Below are 26468 nucleotides of genomic sequence, written 5' to 3'. Positions count from 1 at the left end.
CCAAACGCCCACATGTGTTTGAAGACGCTGAGAACTGTGGTGATAGCAGACGAGGCTGAGGTCTGTGAACTGAAAAAAAAAAAATCCACAACCTAAAAGTTATGTTTTTTTTAAAGTGTTGATTTATTTATTTTTGGCTGTGCGGGATCTTCATTGCTACATGGGGTTTTCTCTAGTTGCGGTGGGCAGGGGCTACCGTTTAGTTGTGGTGTGCCAGCTTCTCATCACACGGGCTCTAGGACACACAGGCTTCAGTAGTTGTAACACGTGGGCTCAGTACTTGCAGTTCCCCGGCTCTAGAGCACAGGCTCAGTAGTTGTGGCAGAGCTTAGCTGCCTCTCACAGCACATGGGATCTTCCTGCATCAGCGATCGAACCTGTGTCCCCTGCACTGGCAGGAGAAATACCACTGAGCCACCAGGGAAGCCCAAGAGTTACATTTTATTTGGTGGACAAAACTGAGGACTTAAGCCTGGGACATAACATCTCAGATAACTCTGAGAGACTGTTCCAAAGAGGCAAGGAGGGGAGCCAGGATATATAGGAGTTTTTGCAACCAAGACCAGGTAATCAGAACATCAAAACATTACTGTAAATTAAGGAAAAACAGGTATCTCAAAGGAATTTAGCACTTTTCTACGTATGGGAAGATACAAAGCCTGGGCTTTTTGAAATCATTCCTTTGCTATGCACCTCAGCTATCTGCAGCCAGTATTCTGCTCTTATCCAGACTCTCCTCAGGGTGCGCTGACAAGGATAGCTGCAGTGGCTGACTGCTAGATGGAGGGGGATCGGGCCTCCTTCCTGAGTCACGTCAGGGCTCACCTTCTGGGTGGATGTAATGTAAAGCTTTGATCGCTGCAACATTCTGATATGGCAGGCGATATTTTTCATTCAAAGGTTCGTACTTAAGAAAACTCAGCATATAGCCCTGTCCAACCTGGTTTGGGAAGCAACCAAGCAGCTGTTGGACAGCTCCTGGCTAGATTCTAGAGTGCTCAGCTAAGGGAACTGCTGGCAGACCTGCAGGGGGGCAGGAACAGAGGGACTGCTCTGTCCGGACTTCTGGGCAGATACAAGGATCAGCATGATGTGGGACACACTCAAACAATCTCAACTAATAGAGGTGGTGTTGGCTTATCAGCGAGCCCAAGCCTGGAAGTTCCAAACGTTGATGCAAATACTCAATCGACAATCTACGAAAGAAACAGAAAAAAAAAAGAGTTTCACTCAGCCCAACTGAGGACTACAGTCCAGGAGTGCAGGCTCTACCAAGAAAGATAGCCCTCTGGAGAAGCATGGTTTTCAGCAGAGCTTTATATCTTGTCAGAATGAAGAACATCAATGATGGTAGAGGTATTAATATATTCTTTAAAGATTTCAAATGAAACAGATTAGCACATATACAGCAAGTCAGTGTGACCTCAATACCTGGGAAGGGAATCTTGTCTTTGAAGGAGTACTAGCCTGGGCACTGTCTGGGAGGCATTCATCCTTATCTTCACCGTGGACATACTTTAGTTCCAGATCATGCATTCTTCTCTGAATGGCTAAAGCAGATGTAGAATGCATTATAAAAAGGCTATAAGACAGGCCATTCTCAATACCCTAATTCAAGCCAGACCATGTATAAGACAGAATGAATGCTCAATGGGTGAACATTTCTTCCATCACGAAGATCTTCATGACACTGGGGGAGAAGCACACCTGAATTCAAGCCAGACCATGTGTAAATCAGAATGAATTCCCCATACCTCACTGGGTGAACATTTCTTCCATTACAAAGATCTTCATGGCACTGGAAAAGCACATCCAAATTCAAGCCAAACTACATATAAGCCAGAATGAATTCCCCATATCTCAATGGGTAAACACTTCTTTCTTCACAAAGATCTTCATGGCACTGGAGGAGAAACACACGGATGATGGGGCCGAGCATGTGATGATCCCAGGTGCAATTTACTCCTTACACATTATGTCAGCATGGCACCATTTGGGAAGACAGAACCTGCCTAGGATCAATATTTCATGCACAGAATTTACTACAGAGAATTGGTCATCCACAGTATGGAAACTGAGAAGCCAAATAGGGAACAATGAGGCAATCAGAGATGATAAAAGCATGAAAAGTAAAAAAGCTACTATTTAGCCAGAAGGCCAACACATTAGTAGCTAGATGCATATGGAATGCCTCAATTGTAAACTGTGTTGTTTTATAAAAATAAGAAGATAGAGGTGAATTCTTCCCCTGGGTAGCTGCCTGGCTCCCCGCTTATTTCCATCAGGCCTTTGCATCTGAGCAAGGCCTTCCCTGGCCATCCTCTTTCACCTGGCACCTCCCTTCCTGGAACTCCCTATTCCCAGCCCCTGCTTTATTTCCCTCCTTACCATCAACCGACCAGCTTGGCCTTTACTTGCCTATTGTTTTTTCTCCCCAGCCTCACCTCACACTAGGCTTGAAACTTTATAAAGGCAGAAGTTTTGGTCTGTCGCATTCATGCCACATCCCAGCTAGTGCAGAGTTGGTGCTGAGTCACCATCACGGTTATAGCCTGTCTACAGTACTGTCATGCGTCCTCACCTGCAAAGCCTACTTCTAATTTCTCTGGTTTCCCGTTCTAGAAAATGAGAGCTGAGCTCAAGGATCTCCAAGGGCTCTTCCACAGAGGCATTCCTTGGTTCTGGGTTCTTCCATTTGGAACACATTCCCTACGTGTGGAATCTAAAAAATAAAACAAACATGACTGTAACAAAGCAGAAACAGACTTACAGATATAAAGAACAAACTAAGCAGTTACCAGTGGTGAGAGAGACCAGGGAACCCTGGTGGTCCAGCGGTTATGGCTTCATGCTTTCACTGCTGAAGGCCCAGGTTCAATCCCTGGTCAAGAAATTAAGATGAGCTTCCCTGATAGCTCAGTTGGTAAAGAATCCGCCTACAATGCAGGAGACTCTGGTTCAATTCCTGGGTTGGGAAGATCTTCTGGAGAAGGGATAGGCTACCCACTACAGTATTCTTGGGCTTCCCTTGTGGCTCAGCTGGTAAAGAATCTGCCTGCAATGCAGAAGACCTGGGTTCAATCCCTGGCTTGGGAAGATTCCCTGGAGAAGGGAAAGGCTGCCCACTCCAGTATTCTGGCCCTGAGAATTCCATGGGGGTTGCAAAGAGTTGGACACGACTGAGCAACTTTCATTTTCAGTGGGGAAAGGGGAAGGGTAAGATAGGGGTAGGGAATTAAGAGGTACAAACTGCTATGTACAAAATAAATAAGCTACAGGGATATATTGGACGGCAAGGGAATACAGCCAATGTTTTATAATAAACATAAATGGAATATAATCTTGAACCATTTTGAAACACTATGTGTATACCTGAAACTAATATTGTAAATAAACTATAGTGAAAGTCAAGTTGCTCAGTCGTGTCCGACTCTTTGTGACCCCAGGGACTGTAGCCCACCAGGCTCCTCCGTCCATGGGATTTTCCAGGCAAGAGTACTGGAGTGGATTGCCATATACTGCAATTTAAAAACAAGGTTTTCCAAAAGTTATTCTATTAGAAAAGACCATGATGCTAGGAAAGACTGAAGGCAAAAGGAGAAGAAGGCAGCCGAGGATGAGATGGTTGGATAGCATTACTGACTCAATAGGCATGAGTTTGGGCAAACTCCAGGAGATAGTGGAGGATGGAGGAGCCTGGCATGTTGTAGTCCACAAGGTGGCAGAGTCAGACACAATTTATGAACTCATCAACAACAAGAAGTTTCTATTTCCTCCACATGGAGGCAGCAAAGGACAGTGAAGGGCTGGCCAGGTGGCAAGCTCTCTCTAGGATGCCAGCAAGTGATGAGAAGGAGCAAACATTTTCACCTCCTTGCATCCCGCTCCCCTATGGCCTCCGGAGTCTCAGAAAGGAGTCAGAGCTTGGCTTTCTTTGTGTCCCCATCCTATCACCAAGGAAACTGGGTCACAAGTTTGAAAATTAGACCAGGCATGACAATTAGGGATAAAAACAGACCAGAAGCCCTCTAAAGCAATCAGACGTCCCTGAGATAAACTAATAACAATCACTGAGAAGTGAATTTAGCCACAAATTTCTAGACATCTGGGCAGGGCCGGGCTTAGGATGAGGTGAGTGAGCCTTCATCTCACTCACCAAGTGTAAAGAGAAGAGCAGCCCAAAGATAATAGTACTTTTGTGCAATATTTCTAAAAATAAAAATTAACCAAAAAACAACAAACACTATGATGCACAAAAGTAAAATATTTAAATAAAATTACATAAAACATGTATAATTTTCTTTCTGCCTCAGATCCAAAATAGCTTCATACAGCATGGTTTGAACATATTTTGTCATTGTGCAATTTTTGGCATTATTTTTGATTTTTAAAAAACAATGTATTAACATACTATTTATCTTAATTACAGAGGTTTTGGTGTCCCTTCATATTTTCCATTTTGGCTCACCCTAATTCCTGGCCTGCCAGGGGCTTCCCAGGGAGTGCTAGTGGTAAGAACTAGCCTGAGATGCAGGAGATATAAAGAGACTCAGGTTCCATCCCTGGGTCAGGAAGATCCCCTGGAGAAGGAAATGGCAACGCACTCCAGTATTCTTGCCTGAGAAACCTCATGGACAAAGGAGCCTGGAGGACTATAGTCCGTGGGGTCACAAAGAGTTGGACACAACTGAAGCGACTTAGCATGCATGCAGGCAACCCAGGCCTGCCAGGTCTGTCTCCCTAGGGGGCATCAGAGTCACTCAAGTCCCCTGGCTGACAAACTTGCAGGGCATCCTCCATGCCTGGGATGTCTTGTGAGAACTTGTCAGAGGCGCAGCACCCAGGTGGCGGCCCTGCCCCTTGGCTCACATGCCTTGGCTTTTCCCCCAGAGTCCAGCACCAGCCTCTGGATCCTTCTTGCCTCAGTCCAGGCAGCAGTATCTACTGATCAGAACTGCCAGATGAGACAAAACCACATAAGGACCTGGGAAATCATCTCTACCAGGGACAACTGATATAACGTTGTAAAGATGAGGCTGGAGGAAAGCTCCAGATCCAAAGCTCATTTCAGGCTGACCAATGAAGGTACAGAGTTGTGGACAGAGATGTCAGTTGAAAAGATGAGGAAATTGTTGCTGTAGATCAGGGCTGTCGGATAAAACTTTCTGTGACAATGTAAATATTCTATATCTGCACAGGGCAATACTGCACAGGGCAACCACAGGTGGTTACTGAGCATGTAAAATAGGGCAAGTGCAATTGAACAACCAAGTTTTTAAATTTATTTAATTTGGACTAATTTATATTTAAATTTGGGCTTCCCTGGTGGCTCAGCAGTAAACAGTCCGCCTGCCAATGCAGGAACTGAACTTAGGTTCAGTTCAAGTCAGGAAGGTCCCCTGGAGAAGAAAATGACAACTCACTCCAGTATTCTTGCCAGGGAAATCCCATGGACAGAGGAGCCTGGTGGGCTACAGTCCATGGGGTCACAAAAGAGTTGCACACAACTTAGCAACTAAATAACAACATATTAAATTTAAATGGTTGACGTGACTAATGGCTATTGTATTACAGTGCAGTTCTAGAGCAGTGATCCTCAAACTTCACTTGCATTGGAATCTTCTGCAGGACTTTAGTTAAAGTAGACTGCTGAGTCCATCTCAGAGTTTCTGACACAGTAGGAGGTCTAGGGTTGGGCGCCAGAGGTTACATTTCTAACAACTTCCCAGGTGATGCTAATGCTGCTAGTCTAGAGACACATTGAGACCACAGATGCAGAGAGGATTATGATTCCAATAAACTATGGGATTATTAAACCAATCACATGTTGTGGGTGTCGGCTTGCACATGTGCATGCTAACTTGCTTCAGTTCAATCGATCAGTCATGATCGACTGTTTGCGACCCCATGGACTACAGCATGCCTGGCCTCCCTGTCCATCATCAATTTCCAGAATTTACCCAAACTCATGTCCAATAATGGAGAAGGCAATGGCAACCCACTCCAGTACTCTTGCCTGGAAAATCCCATGGATGGAGGAGCCTGGTAGGCTGCAGTCCATGGGGTCGCTAAGAGTCGGACACGACTGAGCAACTTCACTTTCCTTTTCACTTTCATGCATTGGAGAAGGAAATGGCAACCCACTCCAGTGTTCTTGCCTGGAGAATCCCAGGGACAGGAGAGCCTGGTGGGCTGCCATCTATGGGGTCACACAGAGTCAGACACGACTGAAGTGACTTAGCAGCAGCAGCATGTCCAATAAGTCGGTGATGCCACCCAACCATCTCATCCCGTTGTCCCCTTTTCCTCCTGCCTTCAATCTTTCCCAGCATCAGGGTCTTTTCCAATGAATCAGTTCTTCACATCAGGTGGCCAAAGTATTGGAATTTCAGCTTCAGCATCAGTCCTTCCAGTGAATATTCAGGACTGATTTTCTTTAGGATGGACTGGTTGGATCTCTTTGCAGTTCAAGGGACTCTCAAGAGTCACTTCAGTCATGTCCAGCTCTTTTCAACCCTATGGACTGTAGCCCGCCAGGCTCCTCTGTCCGTGGAATTCTCTAGGCAAGAATACTAGAGTGGGTTGCCATTTCCTCCTCCAGGGGATCTTCCTGATCCAGGAATCAAACCTGTGTCTCTTATGTCTCCTGCACTGGCAAGCGGGTTATTTATCACTAGGGCCACCTTGGAAGCCTTGGAGCAAAATGGCAGCCTGGGCTTTGGAGAAAGATAAGACTCAAATCCCTGCTTCTGTTCTAAATAGCTGTATGACCTTCCATAATCACTCCATCACAAATGTAAATAATAGTACACACCTAATAGGGTAATTACAAAGATTAAACATGATAAGGTATATATGTCATTTGATGTTTTTGAGGTCATTCCCTGCTCTGAAAGTGTACTAACGAGATTATATATGTGGACAATGCAATTTGTAACATAATTTGTGACATTTCCACAAAATAATTCTGTCAAGATTTCTGAGTGTTGTTGTGTTAATTATTGTGTAAAACAAATTACCCTAAAATGCAGTGACTTCAAAAAGCACATATTTATTACCTGGCAGTTTCTGTGGGTCCAAAACTCAGATGTGGTTTAGCTGGGTATTTCTGACTCACTGTCTCCCTTGAGACTGTAATAAAACTGCTAGGGTTGCACTCTTACCTGAAGTCTTTATTCAGTGGTTGAGGAATCCATTTTTAAAAAAAAAAATTCTTGTGGTAACTATAGATAAAATTTACTATTTTAATCAGCTTTAAGGGTACAGTTCTGTGTCATTAAATACATTCACTGTTGTGTAACCATCAGCACCATCCAACTCCAGAACTTTTTCATCTTCCCCACCTGAGACTCTGTATGGATTAGATATTAACTCCGTTTTCCCCACCACACACCTCAGCCCCTGGCAACTACGATGCTACTCTCTGTCCCTTTGACTTTGACTTCTCTAGGTGGCTCAGTGGTAAAGAATCCGCCTGCCAATGCAAGAGATACAGGAGACACAGGTTCGATCCCTGGGTCGGGAAGATCCTCTGGAGAAGGAAATGGCAACCCACTCCAGTATTCTTGCCTGGAGAGTCCCCATGGACAAAGGAGCCTGGTGGGCTACAGTCCATGGGGTCACAGAGAGTCAGACATGACTGAGCATGGGCACAGGTGCCTCATGCAAGTGGGGTCATAGGATATTAGCCCTTTTGTGACTGGCTCATTGCGCTTAGCATAGTGTCCTTGTGGTAGCATGTGTCAGAACGGTCTCCCTTCTTATGGCTGAAGAGTATTTCATTGTCTGCATACACCAGATTTTACTTCTCCATTCAACTGTCAGTGGACACTTGGGCTGATACAATCTATACACAAACAAGTCTCAAATGCCAACCAGCCACTTGGGCGCAGCCCCGCCTGTTCTGCTTTTCAATTCCCGACTAGAACTCTGGGCTCTGCACCCTCAGCCTCCCTATCTACCTTTACCCTTCTTCACCTGGAGTCTGTCTTTCCCGAGCTCTGATCCATGGATAAGACCAACAACTTAAGGATCTGCCCAGTCCTTCCCTACACTTTGGGATTGTCCCCATGCTGATCTTAACAGCTTCACCCTAGTTGTACTGTTCTTTCCTGTCTCAGGCTAGGATATCACTTTCTTCAGGGATTAATCACTGCCCATACAGTCCCCACAGATAATGGGACACTTTGGACCAAAACAGGGACACCCATATATTTCCTGTCTCACCACCAATATTAATCCCCCAGGCCCATCCCACCACTTGATACCCAATATCGCATAAATTACTTCAGCATTTTGAAAGTGATAAACCAGCTCCTTCTTTTATTATAATCTCCACTCTACAGATAAGAAAAATGAGGCTCAGTGAGGTTAAGAGAACTGCCCAAGGTCACACAGCAGTAACAGAAAAACTCCACATATTTACCACTGAGTTCCCAGGATGTCCTGAGTGGTATGTGATTTTTTTCAGGCTGAAAGCCTAGTGGGATGACCACAATTTAGAGGGGTCTGTCTTTCTTATTCTGTCTGCTCTGTACTCACCCAATACAACCCATCCCCAAATGCACAGAGCCACTACCTTGGACATCTAAAGACAGGGGATGAAATGCCTGTGATACTATAGTCCTGTGGTGTCAACTACCCCACCTTCACTGAAACCACCAGAGGAAGACATCTGACCAAGCAAAGGTAGTAAGACTGCCTCTCCCGTGGGCTGTGCTCTCTGAATCTGTGACCCCATGGACTGGGCCTACTCTGTCCATAGAATTTTTCCAGGTAAGAATATTGGAACAGGTTGCCATTTCCTACTCCATGGGATCTTCCCGACCCAAGGATCAAACCTGTATCTCTTCCATCTTCTGCATTGGCAGGTGGATTCTTTATCACTGCGCCACCTGGGAAGCCCTTGGAATTGGAGCATTAAAATGCAAAAGGACTCAGATGGCAGAACTGTAAGGTTATGCAGAGATGGGGTTGGAGTCAGTGGTCTGGGCAAGTCCAAGTTATGTGGGAAGCAAGGCTGTATCTTTAGAGGTAGGGGAGTGCACTGGGTAGGCATCCAGACTGTGGAAGTAAGCTGCCTGGTTTGGATCATGGCTCCCACTTACCAGCTGCAGGATTTGGGGGAGGTTGCTTCGCCTTTACGTGACTCAGTTTTCTCATCTGTAAAATGCGGAAACAAACAGTATTCAACTCCATGCACTGTTGTTATAATTAAATGAACGAATACCCACCAAGGTCGCAATGTGGGCATACAACACACGCTGGGAACTGCCCGCTGCCATTAGTCCAGAGACAAGATGGCACCCAGAGCTCCGGAGACCCAAGGATGGAGCAGCTCCCTGTGACTTTCCAGGTCCCAGCAGGTCTGCCAGGACTCAGAGCACTTTACTGCAACCACCAAAATGTTTCCCCAGGAAGCAAGAGATTTCCTACCGTATTTTACCCTAATTTACCTCCCACGAAAAGGCTTTTAAGAATCATACACCACACTGGTTTGGAAGTTTTATTCTTTTTATTGCAAATTTCTGGTAAAGGAAAGTACAGGGAAGCTGATTCTCATTTAAACTTTGGTGAAAAGAGGACGTGGAGCTTAGGGACTCACAACACGTGAATCACCTGGGGGCTCTGACGCATGCGGCTGCCTGCATCCCCTTCCAGAGGTTCTGACTTAGCTGGTCTGGGGGAGCAGCCCAGGCACGGATAGCTTTTTGAAGTGCCCAGGTGATTTCAATCAGCCAGAGGGGAGAATCCCCGCCGAACTCCCGACAGGGGACAGAAGCATCACCTGGTCATGTCACCCCTTGACCTTAGTCCCGCCAGTTCCCCTCCTCCCAGGTGTGACATGTGCTGATTCCTCCTCCTCGGGGCCCCCAGAGGAGAAAGATGCTTGAGGAGCCAAGGCTGTCTGTGCTGTGGTCTGTGCTTAAACCAGGAGAACTGTATAAACACAGTTACTCGATCACAAAGAGAAACTCACTTTCTGATTGCAAAAGAGCATTAACTTTTTTTTTTTTTCATTGTTAAGTGGAAGCAGTCTTCCTGAATAGAGATGGGAAGATTTGTGACAAAATAAGGAACTATATGTTGGATGACATATTCTTTGTATGACTTCTCAGGTACACATTAAAAAGAAAAAACTTTGTCAAGCCATTGAGGGTAAACTATTATGTACTTTAGCAGCATAATTTATATGGGTAAACAGTAATAGCCAGTTACAGATTTCATTCATGATTTATTCTAAAATAGAAAATGCTTTAATTTTCCTGAGTCCTTGGCAGACAAAAAAACAGTTTTTAAAATTTTCAAAGTGTTCCTGTTTTCTTTTTCTTGGGTACCCTCACAGTTCGGAACGGCACGTGTCTCACTGTTAGTTGTTACATGTACAGGTGAACAGATACCACTGGTGCCAATTTCCAACGACTAATCAAATATGGCGATTGAAAAAAACACCCATCATCTACGAAATTGCTCAAAATGAACATTTCTTGACATTGTTATAAATGCAGTATCAATTTGATTTTCTGACCATACAAAAGTATGAATTTCTGTTCCATTAATGATACTGAATGATTAACATCTTAACAGTGATAAAATTTTTAAAACATTTAAAAAATACATAGGATCCCGTTTTTACATCATAATTCTGATGTGCTGTTGTGCCTTCTATTGTGTCTGCAAAACTTCTATAGGGTACAGTGCACTGATGTGATAAAACCAAGGCACAAGAATACAGTTACAATAATTGTATATAAACCTTTAGCACTCTGTGCCAATTTTGGAAAATTTTAGAGAAGAGATCAAAAACCTTTAAAATTTTTCACATCCCATATGATTAATGAACAATCAATTATGTAATACACTATTACCACCATTCCATTATTGAATATATGGCTATCACTATATAGGCTGTGGATAATTGAAAAAGCTTTCAGTATTAAAACCTGGTATAACTAGGTGGCTGATACAGATAATTGTGCCTTGCATTATCTAGTAACTGTCTTAAGTTTCCATTTTAATTTGTAATCTATATGGCAGTTATCAATTTTTAAATTATTTTCACTGCATAAGTGGTAGATTCTTTTCCCAAATGTTAAATCCCCTCCCCCTACAAAAGACAGAAGATTTACAAGAAGAGAACCAATGTAAGAAATGCACAGACAACAATAATAAAATCCAAATATTGACTCAAAGGTTGAATTCTAATCCATCAAAACATTCTCTAAATTTAGTGAGGAGCAACACATTCCCAAGATGATTCATTAGTTTCTTAATTTAAAAAAATCACCATGACATTTTCAAGAGTAAAGTCTTGGCTAGAGAGCATCACGAATCAAAGGGAAACTGCTAAGTCTTTTCATTCATAAAATGAAAGGGATAAAAGCCTTTTAAAATCCAGGGAAGGGAGGATATCGCTTGAATTTAGGTAAGTGGAATAAAGTGGTAAAAATTGTATGTAATCCTTTTAAAGAGGAGTGTTTTCAAGATTCAAGGTAAACATTTAGACCCATGAAAACATTTCTTGGCACATGCACACCATGAATAGAACAATCCTGAATGTAGTGACAGCCTGGCTACAGAGGTATCCAGCTTCTGGCCCCATTGGCAAAACCACCTTTGAGGTCCATGTCCCGAGTCCCTTCACATGGGAGCTTCTGGCTTCTGCATCTGTTGGATTTGCTTCTGTAGCTGGTCCTTGTCCAGCTTCATCTTGGCTTCAAGAACTTGCCTGAGGGATCCTATGCTTTCATAGATGGCGGTAAACCCTTTAAGAAAGGGTAAATTTCACAAGAGTTAATATTAAAACAACAACAACGCTGCATCAAATCCTATAGCAGATAGTACTGCTTGATTTGGGCAAAAATTATCAATAGATTCTCAAAGTACTGGAATAAAAGTTTAATGGGAAACAGAATAGTTACATAGTTTCACAGTGTCTCCCTACAGATATAAAGGGAAACATGAAATATTACTATAGAGAAATATGAGAGACACCACTTTAACCAAGGGTCAAAGCTATCTTCACCAACACTGGGAGGATCCAACATTACGTACCCCTGATGAGAAAACCCTGGAAAGAAGCCTGGGCTCTGCACGCTAAGATAGACCACCTCAGTGCTGTCTGCACCTAAGTGCTCTCTGACTCAAGAAGCTAAATTCTGTGTCTCCCTTAGTAGGATGCTCATGGTCTTCTTTCTTCACATTGATTTTGGAGAAGGGATTTCAGTACTGCTTCATGACATCATTACTGGAAGTAGAGTCCTTCAGTTTCAGTCTGCTAAAAGATCAAGCCCTGAGCCTCTGGAGTGGGAGCACTGACTCTAAGACCCTAGACTATCAGAGAACTCCTAACCTTTTAGGGAGTATCAAATAGTGAGAACTCCCACAAAGGAAACCACTTGAACACCAGACCTGACATCACCCAACTACCAGTAGCACCCTGTGCAGGACGCCTCATCCAAACAACAGACAAGACAAAAATACAAACCCAATCATCAGCATTCAAGATTACCATGTCACTCAGCCCTGCCCATCAGAGGAAAAAAAAAAAAACTCAGCACAAATCTCACCCTATGTGAAGCTTACACAAAACTGCACCAAACTTAGGAGGGGAGAAACCAAAAGGAAGAAAGAATTCAACCTTGAAACCTAGGAAAAAGAGACCTCAAACACAGTAAGTTTTTTAAAAAAATGAAAAGCAGAGAAATAATGCATAATTGAAGGAACAAACTTAAACACAGAAGTCCAAATAAATAAAGAGGAAATAAGCAAACAACCTGAAAAAGAATTCAGAATAATGATAGTAAAGATGATCAAAAACCTTGAAAACAGAATGGAGAAAATGTAAGAATCAATTAACAAAGACCTCGAAGAATTAAAGAATTAGCATACAGAGATAAACAACACAATTACTGAAATTAAAAATACTCTAGAAAGAATCACTAGCAGAATATCTGAAGCAGAAGAATGGATCAGTGAGCTGGAAGATAAAATGGTGGAAATAACTGCTGAAGAGCAAAATAAAGTAAAAAGAATGAAAAGAGCTAAGGATAGTCTCAAAGACCTCTGGTAAGATATTAAATGCACCAACATTCAAATTATAGGGGTCCCAGAAGAAGAAGAGAATAAGAAATGGTATGAGAAAATTTTTGAAGAGATTATAGTTGAAAATTTCCTCAACATGGAAAAGGAAATAGTCAATCAAGTCCAAGAAGCAAAAGAGTCCCATACAAGAGAAACCCAAGGAGAAACATGCCAAAACACATACTAATCAAACTAACAAAGGTTAAACACAAAGAAAGAATATTAAAAGCAGCAAGGGAAAAGCAATAAGTAACATACAAGGGAAATTCCATGCATTTAACAGCTGATCTTTCAGCAGAAACCTGGCAGGCCAGAAGGAAATGGCAGGATATAATTAAGGTACTGAAAGATAAAACCCTGGGAAGGACACATCACTTCTGCAGCATGTCTGTCCAAAACACACAACCTGAATCGAATTAAAAAAAGAAGACTGAAATGGTGGGACATTTCACAAAATACTGGCCTGTGTTCTTTAATGATGACATTACTGTGAAACTGATCCAGATTAAGAGAGACTAGATAAGCAACGTGGTAACTAAATATGATGAAGTGATTCTGGATGAGAACCTGGACTGGGGATGGCTTGCTACGTAAAGGAAACAATGGTGAAATTTGAAAACTGAATATTGAAAAATGCTTCGTCAATAGTACATCGTAGTATACTTGTTTAGGGCTTCCCCCAGTGGCTCAGTGGTAAAGAATCCGCCTGGCAATGCAGGAAATGAAAGTTCCATCCAGGGTTGTGAAGATCCACTGAGGAAGGAAGTGGCAACCCACTCCCGTATTCTTGCCTGGGAAATCCCTTGGACAGAGGAAACAGGCAGGCTACAGTCCATGGAGTCAGAAAAGAGTCGAATATAACTTAGTGACTAAACAACAACACAATCGTTTAAGAGAATGTCCTTGGCTGATTTATGTCGATGTATGGCAAAAACCACCACAATATTGTAAAGTAATTATCCCCCAATTAAAATAAATAAATAATTTTTTAAAAAAGACAATGTCCTTGTTCTGAGGGTATATACTTTGAAATAATAAAGGGGTAAAAAGGTATTCTGGCTTCTGCAACTTACTCACAAATGATTCAGGGAAAATTATATTCATTCACATTCATACATACATATACATTAAGCAAATTTCAAAATGTTAACAATTGCTGAATCTAATTGAAAGATGTATAGTTTTTGGACTAGTCTTATGGTTTTTCTAAATTTGAAATTACTTCAAAATAAAAAGCAAAATAGAAAAAAAAATCCCAATAAAATTCATATTATTCTGTATTTCTATTGGTTTTTAATATCTTATTTACCAGAGAGGTATTAATACATTTTTTGTTTCCCAAATATTACAGACTGAAGACATTTCAGTATTCACTTACATAACAAATCACCAGCCACAACAAAAAACTCCTGGTCAATAATGTGTTAAAATAAATGTCAAAATTATCTTGCCTTCCTTAGCAAATTTAGAATTTTCTCTCAAAAAATTTTCTTTATGCAACAATTCAAGAAAAAGAAGTATAAAAATTACTTATTAAATATTCCCTAGCAGACCAGTAGTTAGGACTGGACACTTTTACTGCAGAGGGCCCCAGATTAATCCCTGGTCGGATAATTAAGGTACCCCAAGTCATGTGGCACAGACAAACTAATATATATATCCTACATGTATAGAAGGATAATATACATAAAAAAGACTTCTGGATAATAGAAGGGTTTTTTAAAATACATTTTGTGTTTTATAATTTTCCACTAATAAATCTGTTTTCATAACAAGAAAAAGTAAATGTTTTTAATTTTTTAAAGGCTCATATGCATTTCTTATCACCATCTCATTAACCACCAATGAAATAGTCAAATATTATACTCTACTAGCCCAAAAGACCAAGAAAGAAAATTCACTTTTATCTCCACAAAGTTCTAAAAGTCATAAATTTAATGGCAGCTTCTCTTTAAATAAAATAAATTAACCTGCAGTGGTTAAATAAGTAAGTAAGTGTTAGCCGTCTAGTTGTGCCCAACTCTTGAGACTCCATGGTGGTTACAACAAAATTATTCTTGGGATGGGGCTACTTTTCTTCTCATGTGGCCAAAATAGAACAATTCCATGAAGAAAATTCACAGAACCAGAGGAACAGGAAGGAATCAGGAGATAATTTAGTTCCCCTTCCCATACTACCTGACTGTCTTCTCTTTCCTGACCATGGTCAACCAACCTTCACTTAAATACTTTCAGTAAAGAACTCCCAGGCTCACAAAGCACCCATGTCTTTCTAAGACTTCTAACTGTAGACACTTCTGCTTTATAACATGTATTCAGGTAACTTCTGATTATTGGTCCCAGTTCTGTATTCTAGAGTTCAGAGTGTAAATCTAATCCCGCTTGGGACTTCCCTGATGGTGCAGTGGCTAAGACTCCGAACACCCAATGCAGGTGGCCTGGGTTCAATTCCTTGTCAGGGAACCATATGCCACAACTAAAAGATACTGCAAGCTGCCACCAAGACCAGGGGCAGCCAAATACATAAATATTTAAAATGTAAATCTAACCCCTCCTTTACCTGGCAGCACTTTAGAGCTTGAAATCAGCTCTGACACTGTCTTCCTAACAAGTGTGGAAGAATGAGCCCTGTGGGCTTCTGAGCAGAGGAATACCATTCACTGCCATGGTGGGATACTGCCAGCAGTATAAAATAAGCCTTCAAAGGCCTCTCAAAGATATATGCTTATTTCTGAGGCATACTGACCTTGGCTATGGTCAGAAAAGAATCTGCAGATGGCACTGAAGCTATGGATGCAAGCTAAGCGATTTTAGGTTTGTTCCCCTGTCTCTAGAGGTCTGTCTGTCTTCATGTCCTTGAAGTTGAAGCAATATTTTAGTTCTACTTGGAAAATTACCTAAGGACATTCCGTTATCCAGGTCTGTAGGTAGTTGTAGGGGAATACTAATTAGTTGACTTTTAGATCATACAGAAAATGAAGCACAAGAACTGTTTTCTTATTGACCTACCCGCATCAACTTCGGCTTTCATTTCCTTCATGTCTTCGGTCATCTGTAACTCAAGCTTGCTGATCCGCCCATGCACCTTCTCCTCCTCTTGTTTTGTCCTCTGTACCTCCATATTCTTCTTCTGACTCTCTTCTATTTTGTCCAGTCTGGCTGACATCTGGCTGAGCTTTTTCTCCATGTCCCTTTCACTGGCTCCCTGAGATCCATGATAAGAATGGCACATGATTACTCCAAAGAGTCTGCATTGCATTCACATCAGTCATAATAATATCATTTAAGAACAATCTGCAGAGAACAGAATCAAAAAGGTTGCTTGATGCTCACCCCAATATCCACTCTCCCCTTTTTCCATAACAGATCTCCAGTTTTCAGCTGGGTATAAGTGCACTCAGAATAAAGATTACCTTTTCTATTGTCTCTTGAGTTTGGTATAGCCATATGATTAAGTTCTGGGTAATGAGACATAAATATAAACATATGTGGCAACTTCTAGGAAAAATTAAAAAAACAAAAATAGCTGAGACATAAATAAAAAACCCTCTTCTTTCTTTCTTCTGTTCCTGGAATTCAGATGTAATGGCTGGAGCTCTAGCAGCCATATTGAACTATGTATGCAAGGGTCACTCTCTAGGACTGGTAGAGACTTAAGCCAGAAAGATCATGGGTCACTGAGGATTGATGAACTACCATAACAGCCCTGCAATCCCTATACCCAGACTTCTTTTATGTGAAAGATAAATAAGCTTCTATCATATTAAAGTCACCATTATCCTGGAGTTTGTTAGTTATTAAGCCACCTCAGATGTAAAAATAGTGATCCAAAGACACAGAAGACTACAAATCAATCAGCAGATCTGATAAAAATATGGAGACATGTAAAGAAATAGTTGAAATAGAACATTTTCTTTCCTTTTCTCTCCATCATGCTTGGTTCTTATGAGAATCTGGGTCTGCGGGCAAGCTTTAGAGGGCAGGACTACAAATACCAAGCTGTAAGTGGGCTAAAGCATAACAAAACTCTCGTGATGTGCCCAGTGCACAGTCTGCAATTCAACAGCTCGGCATCAAGAGAGAGCAGAGCCAGAGATGCAGCCTACACCAGTCACTTATGCTCCATCAAAGTCCAAGGGAGAGGAAGCAGTGCAAGAAAAGAGAAGGGAGAGGGAGGTCAGGCTAGATAACCAAATCAAAAAGCATTTGCTTTCCAAGTACTGATACTGAATACTATATATGCAAGGCTTTCTGGGTATGGTTTTTGAGCACTTCTGCAAACCTTAGGCCTACAGGAGAGTGGGGTGAAATGAGAAGGAAGAAAACTGGATTCTGTTTAGATGTTGCTCTGTGACCCCTCATGCTGGGTTTATAATGTGATGGAGGGGTCTGGGGAGAGAAATCTAGTCAAAGCGGCTTTGACCAGACCATGAAACTAAAACTAAGATGAAGTATGTATTTGCTATTTTTATTTAGAAATGCAGCTGGACAGCTTGGTTCTTTAAGGTCTTGATTTGGATTTGTCTTAGTTGAAAGTACTGAAATTTTCTACTATTTTTCGTTGTTAACCAAAACAAGTCAAAGTGCTCTGTCTCTTTATAACAAAGAATCAGTATGAACCATGGAAAGAGATTATAAGGCAAGAAACAACCATTAATAGCTTAATGTAATGCTAAATAAATCAAACCTATGTTACAAGGTATTATTCAAACATTGCAGGTCTCACCGAATAACTTAATTATGTTATGGTTGAACATCAATACCTACACTGTTTTCCTTAACAACCAAGGAGAGCTGATCGATTTTCTGCAAAAGTTCTTTTTCTATCCGTTCTTGTTCCTGTTGCAACCAATTCCGTGCAGACAAAATCTGGTTACTGAGTTCCTCGATTGTACCTTTAAATCTAAAATAAGAAAAATTAGCTGTTAGACATAAAACCGGAGAAGGCAATGGCACCCCACTCTAGTACTCTTGCTTGGAAAATCCCATGGACGGAGGAGCCTGGTAGGCTGCAGTCCATGGGGTTGCTAAGAGTCGGACACGACTGAGCGACTTCACTTTCTCTTTTCACTTTCATGCATTGGAGAAGGAAATGGCAACCCACTCCAGTGTTCTTGCCTGGAAAATCCCAGGGACGGAGGAGCCTGGTGGGCTGCCCTCTATGGGGTCGCACAGAGTCGGACACGATTGAAGCGACTTAGCACAGACATAAAACAACTTTAAAATGACATCAAACAACCTCCGTCTCTATCAAATCTCTTGGAAATATGTAAGCATTAAATTCAGTTCACTCAGAATTACACGTTTACCTTTTTCATAGAATTGCACTTGGCACTAAATTGAGAAGGAAGGAGAAGAGGAGGATATAACAGAAAAGCGCCTGATAGCACTCCCACCGGTGCAGACCTGGCAGTGTGCGTACCAAGGCGTTACATGCAGAGCCGCTCCAAGCGCCTACCTCTGCAGCTTAAAAGGCCCAGGCCACTCCTGGCTCAAAGGACACAGTAGCCTGGCTCTCTTCTAGGCTCCTCCTTGCCCAGGACTCTTCCTCCTTCTCCATCTTATCTCCCAGGACTGGAGCCTGGATCCCTTTCTCTCTTATGTTCTGCAAATTGCTCTTGTCCCATACAGATATTTCTTAGTTTAAATCAAAGAGAGAATTTTTTAAAAACTCAAATTTCCATTCCTATAGTCCTCTCCCCTTCCAAATACCTTAAAATAACATCCCACTGCCTCTCCATTTGAATTATTTTTATTATGAAAACAATAAAAGTACACAAGAATATATGTGACTTAACAATAAAAATAATAAAATGTATACCCCGCCTGTGGTATAAGTCCCCAATTCTCTGCAATATCTGTTCTCCTCTTCTTCCCTATTAAGAAACCCTCAGATGTGACCTGAGTCCTCAACTACCTAGTTAAGACCACACTTATCAGCCCTCCTGGCAGCTATGTGTGGCCATATGACTAAGTCAGGCAATGGAACATGCATTGAAGTGATAAGTACACTTCCTGGTCATACCATCAAAAACAAAAGCTTCTCAGTCTTACATGGGCAGGAAGTCAAGCCAGCAGCCCTGCCCAACTGTGGAGACCCACCTGACCTGGGGGCCTGACCACAGAGCACAGCAGCTTTTATGAATTCATTTATTCTAACAGTTCTTTGAGGGAGTCTTTAGAGTTTTCTCTATTAGATAATATCTGCAAGCAGGGATAACTTTGCTTCTTTTTTTGTTTTGAATGTCTTTCATTTCTTTTTCTTGCTTAGTTGCTCTGGCCAGGACTTCCAGCACTATATTGAACAGAAGTGCTGAGAATGGGTATCCTTGTCTTACTTCTGATATTAGAGGAAAAGCTTTCAGAATTTCATCACTGAGTATTATGTTAGTTGTGGGCTTGTCATATGTGCCTTTATTATGTTGAGATACATTCTATTAATATACTCAAATTGTTGGGAGTCTTTATTATGATGTGGAATTTTGTCAAATGCTTTTTCTGCAACTGAGATGATATCATTTTTATCCTTCATTCTGTTAGTGTGATGTATCACACTGATTGACTTGTATATATTGAAGCATCCTTGCATCTCAGGGATAAATTCCACTTGATCACGGTGCATGATTCTTTTAAAATGCTGTTGAATTGGTTTGTTAGCATTTGCAACTATGTTCATCAGAGATATTGGTCAGTAATTTTCTTTTCTTGTAGTGTCTATCTGGTTTTGTTATTAGAATAATGCTCCTCATAAAATGAGTTTGGAAGTGTTTTTTTCAACTTTTTGGAAGAGTTTGAGAATGACTGGCATTAATTCTTCTTTAAATGTTTGATAGAATTCACTCATGAAGCTATCTGGTCCCAGACTTTTTCTTTGTTGAGAGGTTCTAGATTGTTGATTTTATCTCCTTACTCATCATTGGTCTGTTCAGATTTTCTGTTTCTTCCTGATTCAGTCTCAGTAGCTTGTTTCCGGAGTTTATTCATTTCTTCTAAGTTATCCAATTTGTTGACATACAATTGTTTGTAGCCGTCTCTTATGATCCTCTGTATTTCTGTGTTGTCTGTTGTAGTAGTTCCTCTTTCATTAATAATTTTATTTATTTGAACCCTCTTTTTGTTTTGGTTAGTCTAGAGAAAGTTTTGTCTGTTTGGCTTGACAATTACTTTTTTTGTTTTCCCCCAATTTTTTTCTGTTGTTTACTATTCTTTCATTTATTTCTGGTCTATCTTAATCATTTCCTTCTTCCTGCTATCTTGGGCTTAATTTGTTCTTCTTTTTCTAAAATTCCTTGAGATATAAAGTCAGGTTGTTTATTCAAGGTCTTTCTTTTTTCTTAATGCAAGGATTTAACACTGCAGATTTCCTCACAGAACTGCCTCTGTGGCATCCCATAAGTTTTGGTGGACTTCCCTGCTGGCTCAGATGCCTGCAATGCAGGAGACCTGGATTCAATCCTGGGGTTGGGAAGATCCCCTGGAGGAGGGAATGGCAACCCACTCCAGTATTCTTGCCTGGAGAATTCCACAGACAGAGAAGCCTGGTGGGCTACAGTCTATATATGCTGTGTTTCCATTTTCATTTGTTTCAAGATTTTTTAAAATCTTCCTTTTAATCTTCTTTGACCCACTGGTTGTTCAGGAATGTGTTGTTTAATTCCACATATTTGTGAGTTTTTCAAATTTACTCCTGTCATTAATTTTTAGTTTCATACCACTTTGGTTTGAAAAGCTACTTGACATGATTCGATCCAATTTCTTAGGACTTATTTTGTTGCCTAATATATGATCTATCCTGGGAATGTTCTGTGTGTACTTCAGAAGAATATGTATTCTGCTGCTGTTGGATGAGATGTTCTATATCTGTCCGTTAGGTCTCTGGTTGGGGAGGGCTATTGCCCATGCTCTGAAGTACAGGTGGAGGGAGACTGTTGGCTGGGCTCAACGGTCATGTGATTCTACTGGCTGGACTTGCAGCGTAGGCGGGGCTGCTGGCTGGGCTGCACAGTCAAATGGAGCCACTAACTGAACTCTGCCATTCCCTCTGGTCAGGTGGGGTCACTGTGTTCCCTGGTAGGGTGGTTGGACCCTCATGATAGGGCTTCAGGCTCCACAGTTGGCTAGGGTGCCAGCTGTGCACCGCTGGTAAGGAAGGTCACTGGCCAGAATCCCTGGTCAGGCAGGGCCACCAGCTGTTCTGTGAAGTCAAGTGAATCTGGAGGCTGTGCTTGTGGTTGAGTGGGATTGCCATCCGGGCTCCCTAGTCAGGTAAGGTCACAGCGCATGTTCTGCTTTTAGGAAGTGTTGTTTGTTGGGTTCCTTGCTAGGGCAAGGCCAAAGGCTCTGCTAAGCAAAAAAAGGGGGTAATAGGCTAGGTTCCACTTCTAGGTAGAGTTACAGGCTGGACTTCAAGGCACCTGGGTCACTGTTAGGCTCCCTGGTCAGGGAAGTTACATTTTATTTTCAATGACTATATTTTCTAGAAGCCCAATTTGGTTGGTTGTCAATTCTGACTTTTTATTTTTTGGCCACACCATGTGGCTTGTGGGATTTTAGTTCCCCAACTAGGGATTGAACCCAGGCCCTCAGCAACAAGAGCACAGAGCCCTAAACACTGGACTACCAGGAAATCTCCCTGACTGTTCATTTTTGGTAAGCTCTTATTCCTTTGTCATATTTTCAAAAAGTGTGTGTGTGAATATTCACACATACACATACATACATATATACACACACAACCACTTTATCCAATAATTCCTATATATGCAGTACTTAGGAGTCTGATTCTGCTAATTATGATTTCTTCTCAGTTTATTACTTATGTGATTTTTTTTTCCTTGTGTTGGTCTATAATTTCTAATTTACATTTATGTTCCTTAGAACTTAACTTGCCTGCGGGGAGCCTTGAAGACTGCATATTTGTATTTGCTTCTGCCAGGCATCTTAGGCTACTACCAGAGATCATTCTAAGATAAAATATCTATTCTGGTTTCTTCAAAGTGGTTGGGTAATGTGAATTCTAAGTCTAAATCCACATAAAGGTTGCACTGTGGTTTAGAATTTTTTAGGAATATCTTTTACACTTCTACTCAGAATCAAGACTAAGACAGGTAAGTTTCTTTATGAATTCTCTGCAGAATTTTTTTTTTTTTTTCCCTAGTTCATTCAACCAGGGTTCTACCTTTGGGTCTCTAATCTGTCTTTATCACCCACACAAGCCCCAGGCTTAGTACCCTTTCCCCTATGAACAGCCTTTGTGTCTAGACTTCTAGACTTTAAATTGTAGGAAGAAAAATAAAGATGTTCATGTCTGCTGACTAGTAATATCTGCTAGGGAGAAAATTCACAGAAAAAAAAAAAACTAATATGTTTATTTTCTTCCTGTAGGATGGAAGGAAGGGGACAGGAGATCTTTCTGCACTTGGCAAGCTTGTAGGATCTATGAGAAAGAGTAACATAACTCAGGAATGATATAAGTACAGATAATTAGAGGAAAGGAAACATGGTTTCTGTAAGGGAATTCCTGTTAAATCACTAATGACCTTGAAGCGGTATTAAGCATGGAGATAATGAGATAGAAGAACCAGAAGAATGATTAATTTAAAATTTCCAGAGACTTCCCCTGGCAGTGCAGTGGTTAAGACTCTGTGCTTCCACTGCAGGGGTAACGGGTCTGACCCCTGGTCAGGGAACTAAGGTACCATATGCCACATGGTGTGGCCACAAAAATAATAATGATAATAAAAAATTGTCACAAATCTCTAACAAAGTCAGCTTCTAACAAATGTAATAGTCAAATACAAACATACATAAATAAACATATATGGTCATTATGGGCTCTGCTTTGGCAGGAAATTTGCCAAGCTTATGAAGATTCATGACAGGGAAAAGTATATGGTTCTATGATTGAGCAGAAGAGCAGCAGATGGATTTCATTGGGGGCAAATCCAGGTTAAAGTGTCACTGAAACACAGTGCAAAGTATAACACCACACAGTGTTCTAATGAGACAGCTCAGCTGCCCCCCTGCACGGACCTCTCTCATCTAAACGCCTACGGTGCCCCCAATCCACAACTCGGCTTCAGCCCCTGTGATCCATCTTCCAGCTGCAATCAAGACCATTTAAAAAAATAACATAAATTGACTATATCACCCTATCTGCTTAAAACCCTTCAGTGGCTTCTTATTGCTCTAGGGAAAGAAACAGCAAGTCCTGACAGTGTGAAGTGCTGTGCACTGGCCTGCCTCCCCTCTCTCCTCACTCCCCACCCTCAGGCTCTGTCCCAGCGCCTTCTGCACTGTGCATATCCCTCACGCCACACTTCTCGCACGACAGGCTCTTCCATCTCCTGGGTCCTCACCGCACTGTTTACTCTGTTCTTCAGCCGCTAAGTCAAACCCAACTCTTTGCGACCCTATGGACTGAAGCATGCCAGGCTCCTGTGTCCTCCACTGTCTCCTGGAGTTTGCTTAAACTCTGTCCATTGAATTGATGATGCTGTCTAACCATCTCCTCCTCTGCCGCCCCCTTCTCCTTTTGCCTTCAATCCTTCCCAGCATCAGGGTCTTTTCCAATGAGCTGGCTCTTCACTTCAGGTGGCCAACGTACTGGAGCTTCAGCTTCAGCCTCAGTCCTTACAATGAATATTCAGGGTTGATTTCCTTTAGGATTGATGGGTTTGAGCTCCTTGTAGTCCAAGGGCTAGTGAATGCCATTCTTTCTTCAGCTCTCACTCAGAACACCACCTCCTCAGGAAGGCCCTACAACCAGGCCTCTGCCGCTCACCCCAGCAGCACTACTGTATTCGCTTCCTGCAGCTGTTGTGACAAATGACCATACACTTGGTGGCTTAAAACAACACATTTATTCCCTTTTGGTTCTGAAGGCCAGAAGTCTAAATTCAGTCTCACTGGACTAAAGTTGGGGTGTGAGCGGAGGTGGTCCCTTCTGAAGGCTCTGAGGGGAGAATCATTCCCTTGCTTTTTTCAGCTTCTAGTGACTGCCTGTCTTCCATGGCTTGTGGCCCCCTTCCCCACCTTCAAATCACATCACACTACAATCTCCGCTTTCATTGTCACATAGCCTTCTCTCCTGATTCTGACCCTCCTGCCTCCGTTTTACAGGGACTCCAAAGATTACATCAATAATGATGATACAGATGACATTACTCATCTTAAGACCCTTAATTTAATCACATTTGCAAAGTTCCTATTTGCCATTTAATGTGCCATAACTCAGCAGCAGCCACAGGACTGGAAAAGGTCAGTTTTCATTTCAATCCCAAAGAAGGGCAATGGTAAAGAATGTACAAACTACTACACAATTGCACTCATTTCACATACTAGCAAAATAATGCTCAAAATTCTCCAAGCTAGGCTTCATCAGTCCGTGAGCTGAGAATTTTCAGGTGATCAAGCTGGATTTAGAAAAGGCAAAGGAAGCAGAGATCAAATTGCCAACATCGGCTGGATCATAGAAAAAGCAAGAGAATTCCAGAAAAATATCTACTTCTGCTTCACTGGTAATGCTAAACCTTTGACTGTGTGATTCACAACAAACTGTGGAAAATTTTTAAAGAGATGGAAATACCAGACCACCTGACCTGCCTCTTGAGAAATCTGTATGCACGTCAGGAAGCAACAGTTAGAACTGGACATGGAACAACAGACTGGTTCCAAATAAGAAAAGGAGTACGTCAAGGCTGTATATTGTCACCCTGCTTATTTAACTTATATGCAGAGTACATTATGTGAAATGCTGGGCTGGATGAAGCACAAGCTGGAATCAAGATTGCTGGGAGAAATATCAATAACCTCAGATAGGCAGATGACACCACACTTATGGCAGAAAGTAAAGAAGAACTAAAGAGCCTCTTAATGAAAGTGAAAGAGGAGAGTGAAAAAGATCATGGCATCTGATCCACCACTTCATGGCAAATAGATGGGGAAACAAAGGAAACAGTGACAGACTTGATTTTCTTGGGCTCCAAAATCACCGTGGATGGTGACTGCAGCCATGAAATTAAAAGACGCTTGCTCCTTGGAAGAAAAGCTATGACAAAACTAGATGGCATATTAAAAAGCAGAGACATTACTTTGCTGACAAAGTTCTGTATAGACAAAGCTATGATTTTTCCAGTAGTCATGTATCGATGTGAGAGTTGGACCATAAAGAAGCTGACTGCAAAGAACTGATGCTTTCAAACTGTGGTGTTGGAGAAGACTCTTGAGAGTCCCTACAACTGCAAGGAGATCAAACCAGTTGATCCTAAAGGAAATCAATCCTGAATAGTCAACTGGAAGGACTGATGCTAAAACTGAAGTTTCTTTGGCCACCTGATGTGAAGAACTGACTCACTGGAAAAGACCCTGATGCTGGGAAAGATTGAAGGCAGGAGAAGGGGACGACAGAGGACGAGATGGTTGAATGACAACACCGACTCAATGGACATGAGTTTGAGCAAGCTCTGGGAGACGGTGAAGAACAGGGAAGCCTGGCATGCTGCAGTCCATGGGGTCACAAAGAGTTGGAATGGTTGAGTGATGGAACAACAATGCCATAACATATTCACGGGAATTAGAACATGGTGATATTTGCAGGAACCATTAATCAGCCTGCCGCAACCATGTATCTTTCCTTCAAAACATATATCACCATTTAGTAATAACATAGCATGCACTCATGTAAGTGATTATTCCATTAACATTCATCAACTCCCTAGACTATCAGCTCCACAAGGGTAAAAACAAAGCCTGTTCTTCAGATTCTCAGCACCCAGGCCATGTTCATCTAGGCCCAGAAATATTTATTGGATGAATAGATGGATTATTATCCAGTCACTAAAAACAATAATTAGCAAGGTAAAGTGGTAACAGGCTACAAGGAAACTTTCCCTGTGAACTTCCATTATGGTTTTCACTTTGTACAATAAATAAAAATCAAAAGGGAAAAAACTGTAGTATAAAGAACATCAACCATAACAGATTTTTCTAAGTTGATTACTCACTTAGTATCCAAAAGCTGAAGCTGGTGGTTACTATCTCTGTGGGACATCTTCAGTTTGGTGCTTTGCTCTGATATTGACAAGTCCACTCTGTTTAAAAGCTGAGAGATCTGGAAAAGAAACTTCGCTTGTAAATACCATATCAAACCTTTTCAGAGGTAATTTCAAAAAACATTAGTGACATGTATTCTCATCCATGGCATTAAATTCAATCTAATCTAATAAATTCATTTAGGAGTCCACCTAATCTCTCTACTTCCATTTCTTTTATACACACCCATCAAAAATCAAGACCAGGGGCATTTCCTGGTGGTCTAGTGGTTAAGATTCTGGGCTTTCACTGCTGTGGTCCAGGTTCAATCTTTGGTCAGGGAACTGAGATCC

The 26468-nt window shown here is 41.7% G+C and overlaps 1 protein-coding gene across 2 annotated transcripts in view; it reads right to left on the bottom strand.

The window, feature by feature from the left end:
• Positions 1 to 10214: 10214 nt before the first annotated feature.
• FAM81A (family with sequence similarity 81 member A) overlaps positions 10215 to 26468 on the bottom strand; it is an 84080-nt gene continuing 67826 nt past the window's right edge. For both annotated transcript variants that reach the window (XM_025295701.3, XM_044925061.2), the window contains 4 exons: positions 26088 to 26194; positions 17851 to 17986; positions 16093 to 16288; positions 10215 to 11765 (listed from right to left, as the gene is read on the bottom strand). In XM_025295701.3, coding sequence (XP_025151486.1) covers positions 11641 to 11765; positions 16093 to 16288; positions 17851 to 17986; positions 26088 to 26194 — 564 coding nt within the window. In that variant the 3' untranslated portion in view covers positions 10215 to 11640. The remainder of the gene's footprint in view (positions 11766 to 16092; positions 16289 to 17850; positions 17987 to 26087; positions 26195 to 26468) is intronic.

The sequence above is a fragment of the Bubalus bubalis genome, chromosome 11 (genome assembly GCF_019923935.1).
Source record: "Bubalus bubalis isolate 160015118507 breed Murrah chromosome 11, NDDB_SH_1, whole genome shotgun sequence".
In the NCBI taxonomy this organism is placed as follows: Eukaryota; Metazoa; Chordata; class Mammalia; order Artiodactyla; family Bovidae; genus Bubalus; species Bubalus bubalis.
The sequence above is the reverse complement of the archived record's forward strand: the minus strand, read 5'-3'. Positions and strand labels throughout refer to the sequence as shown.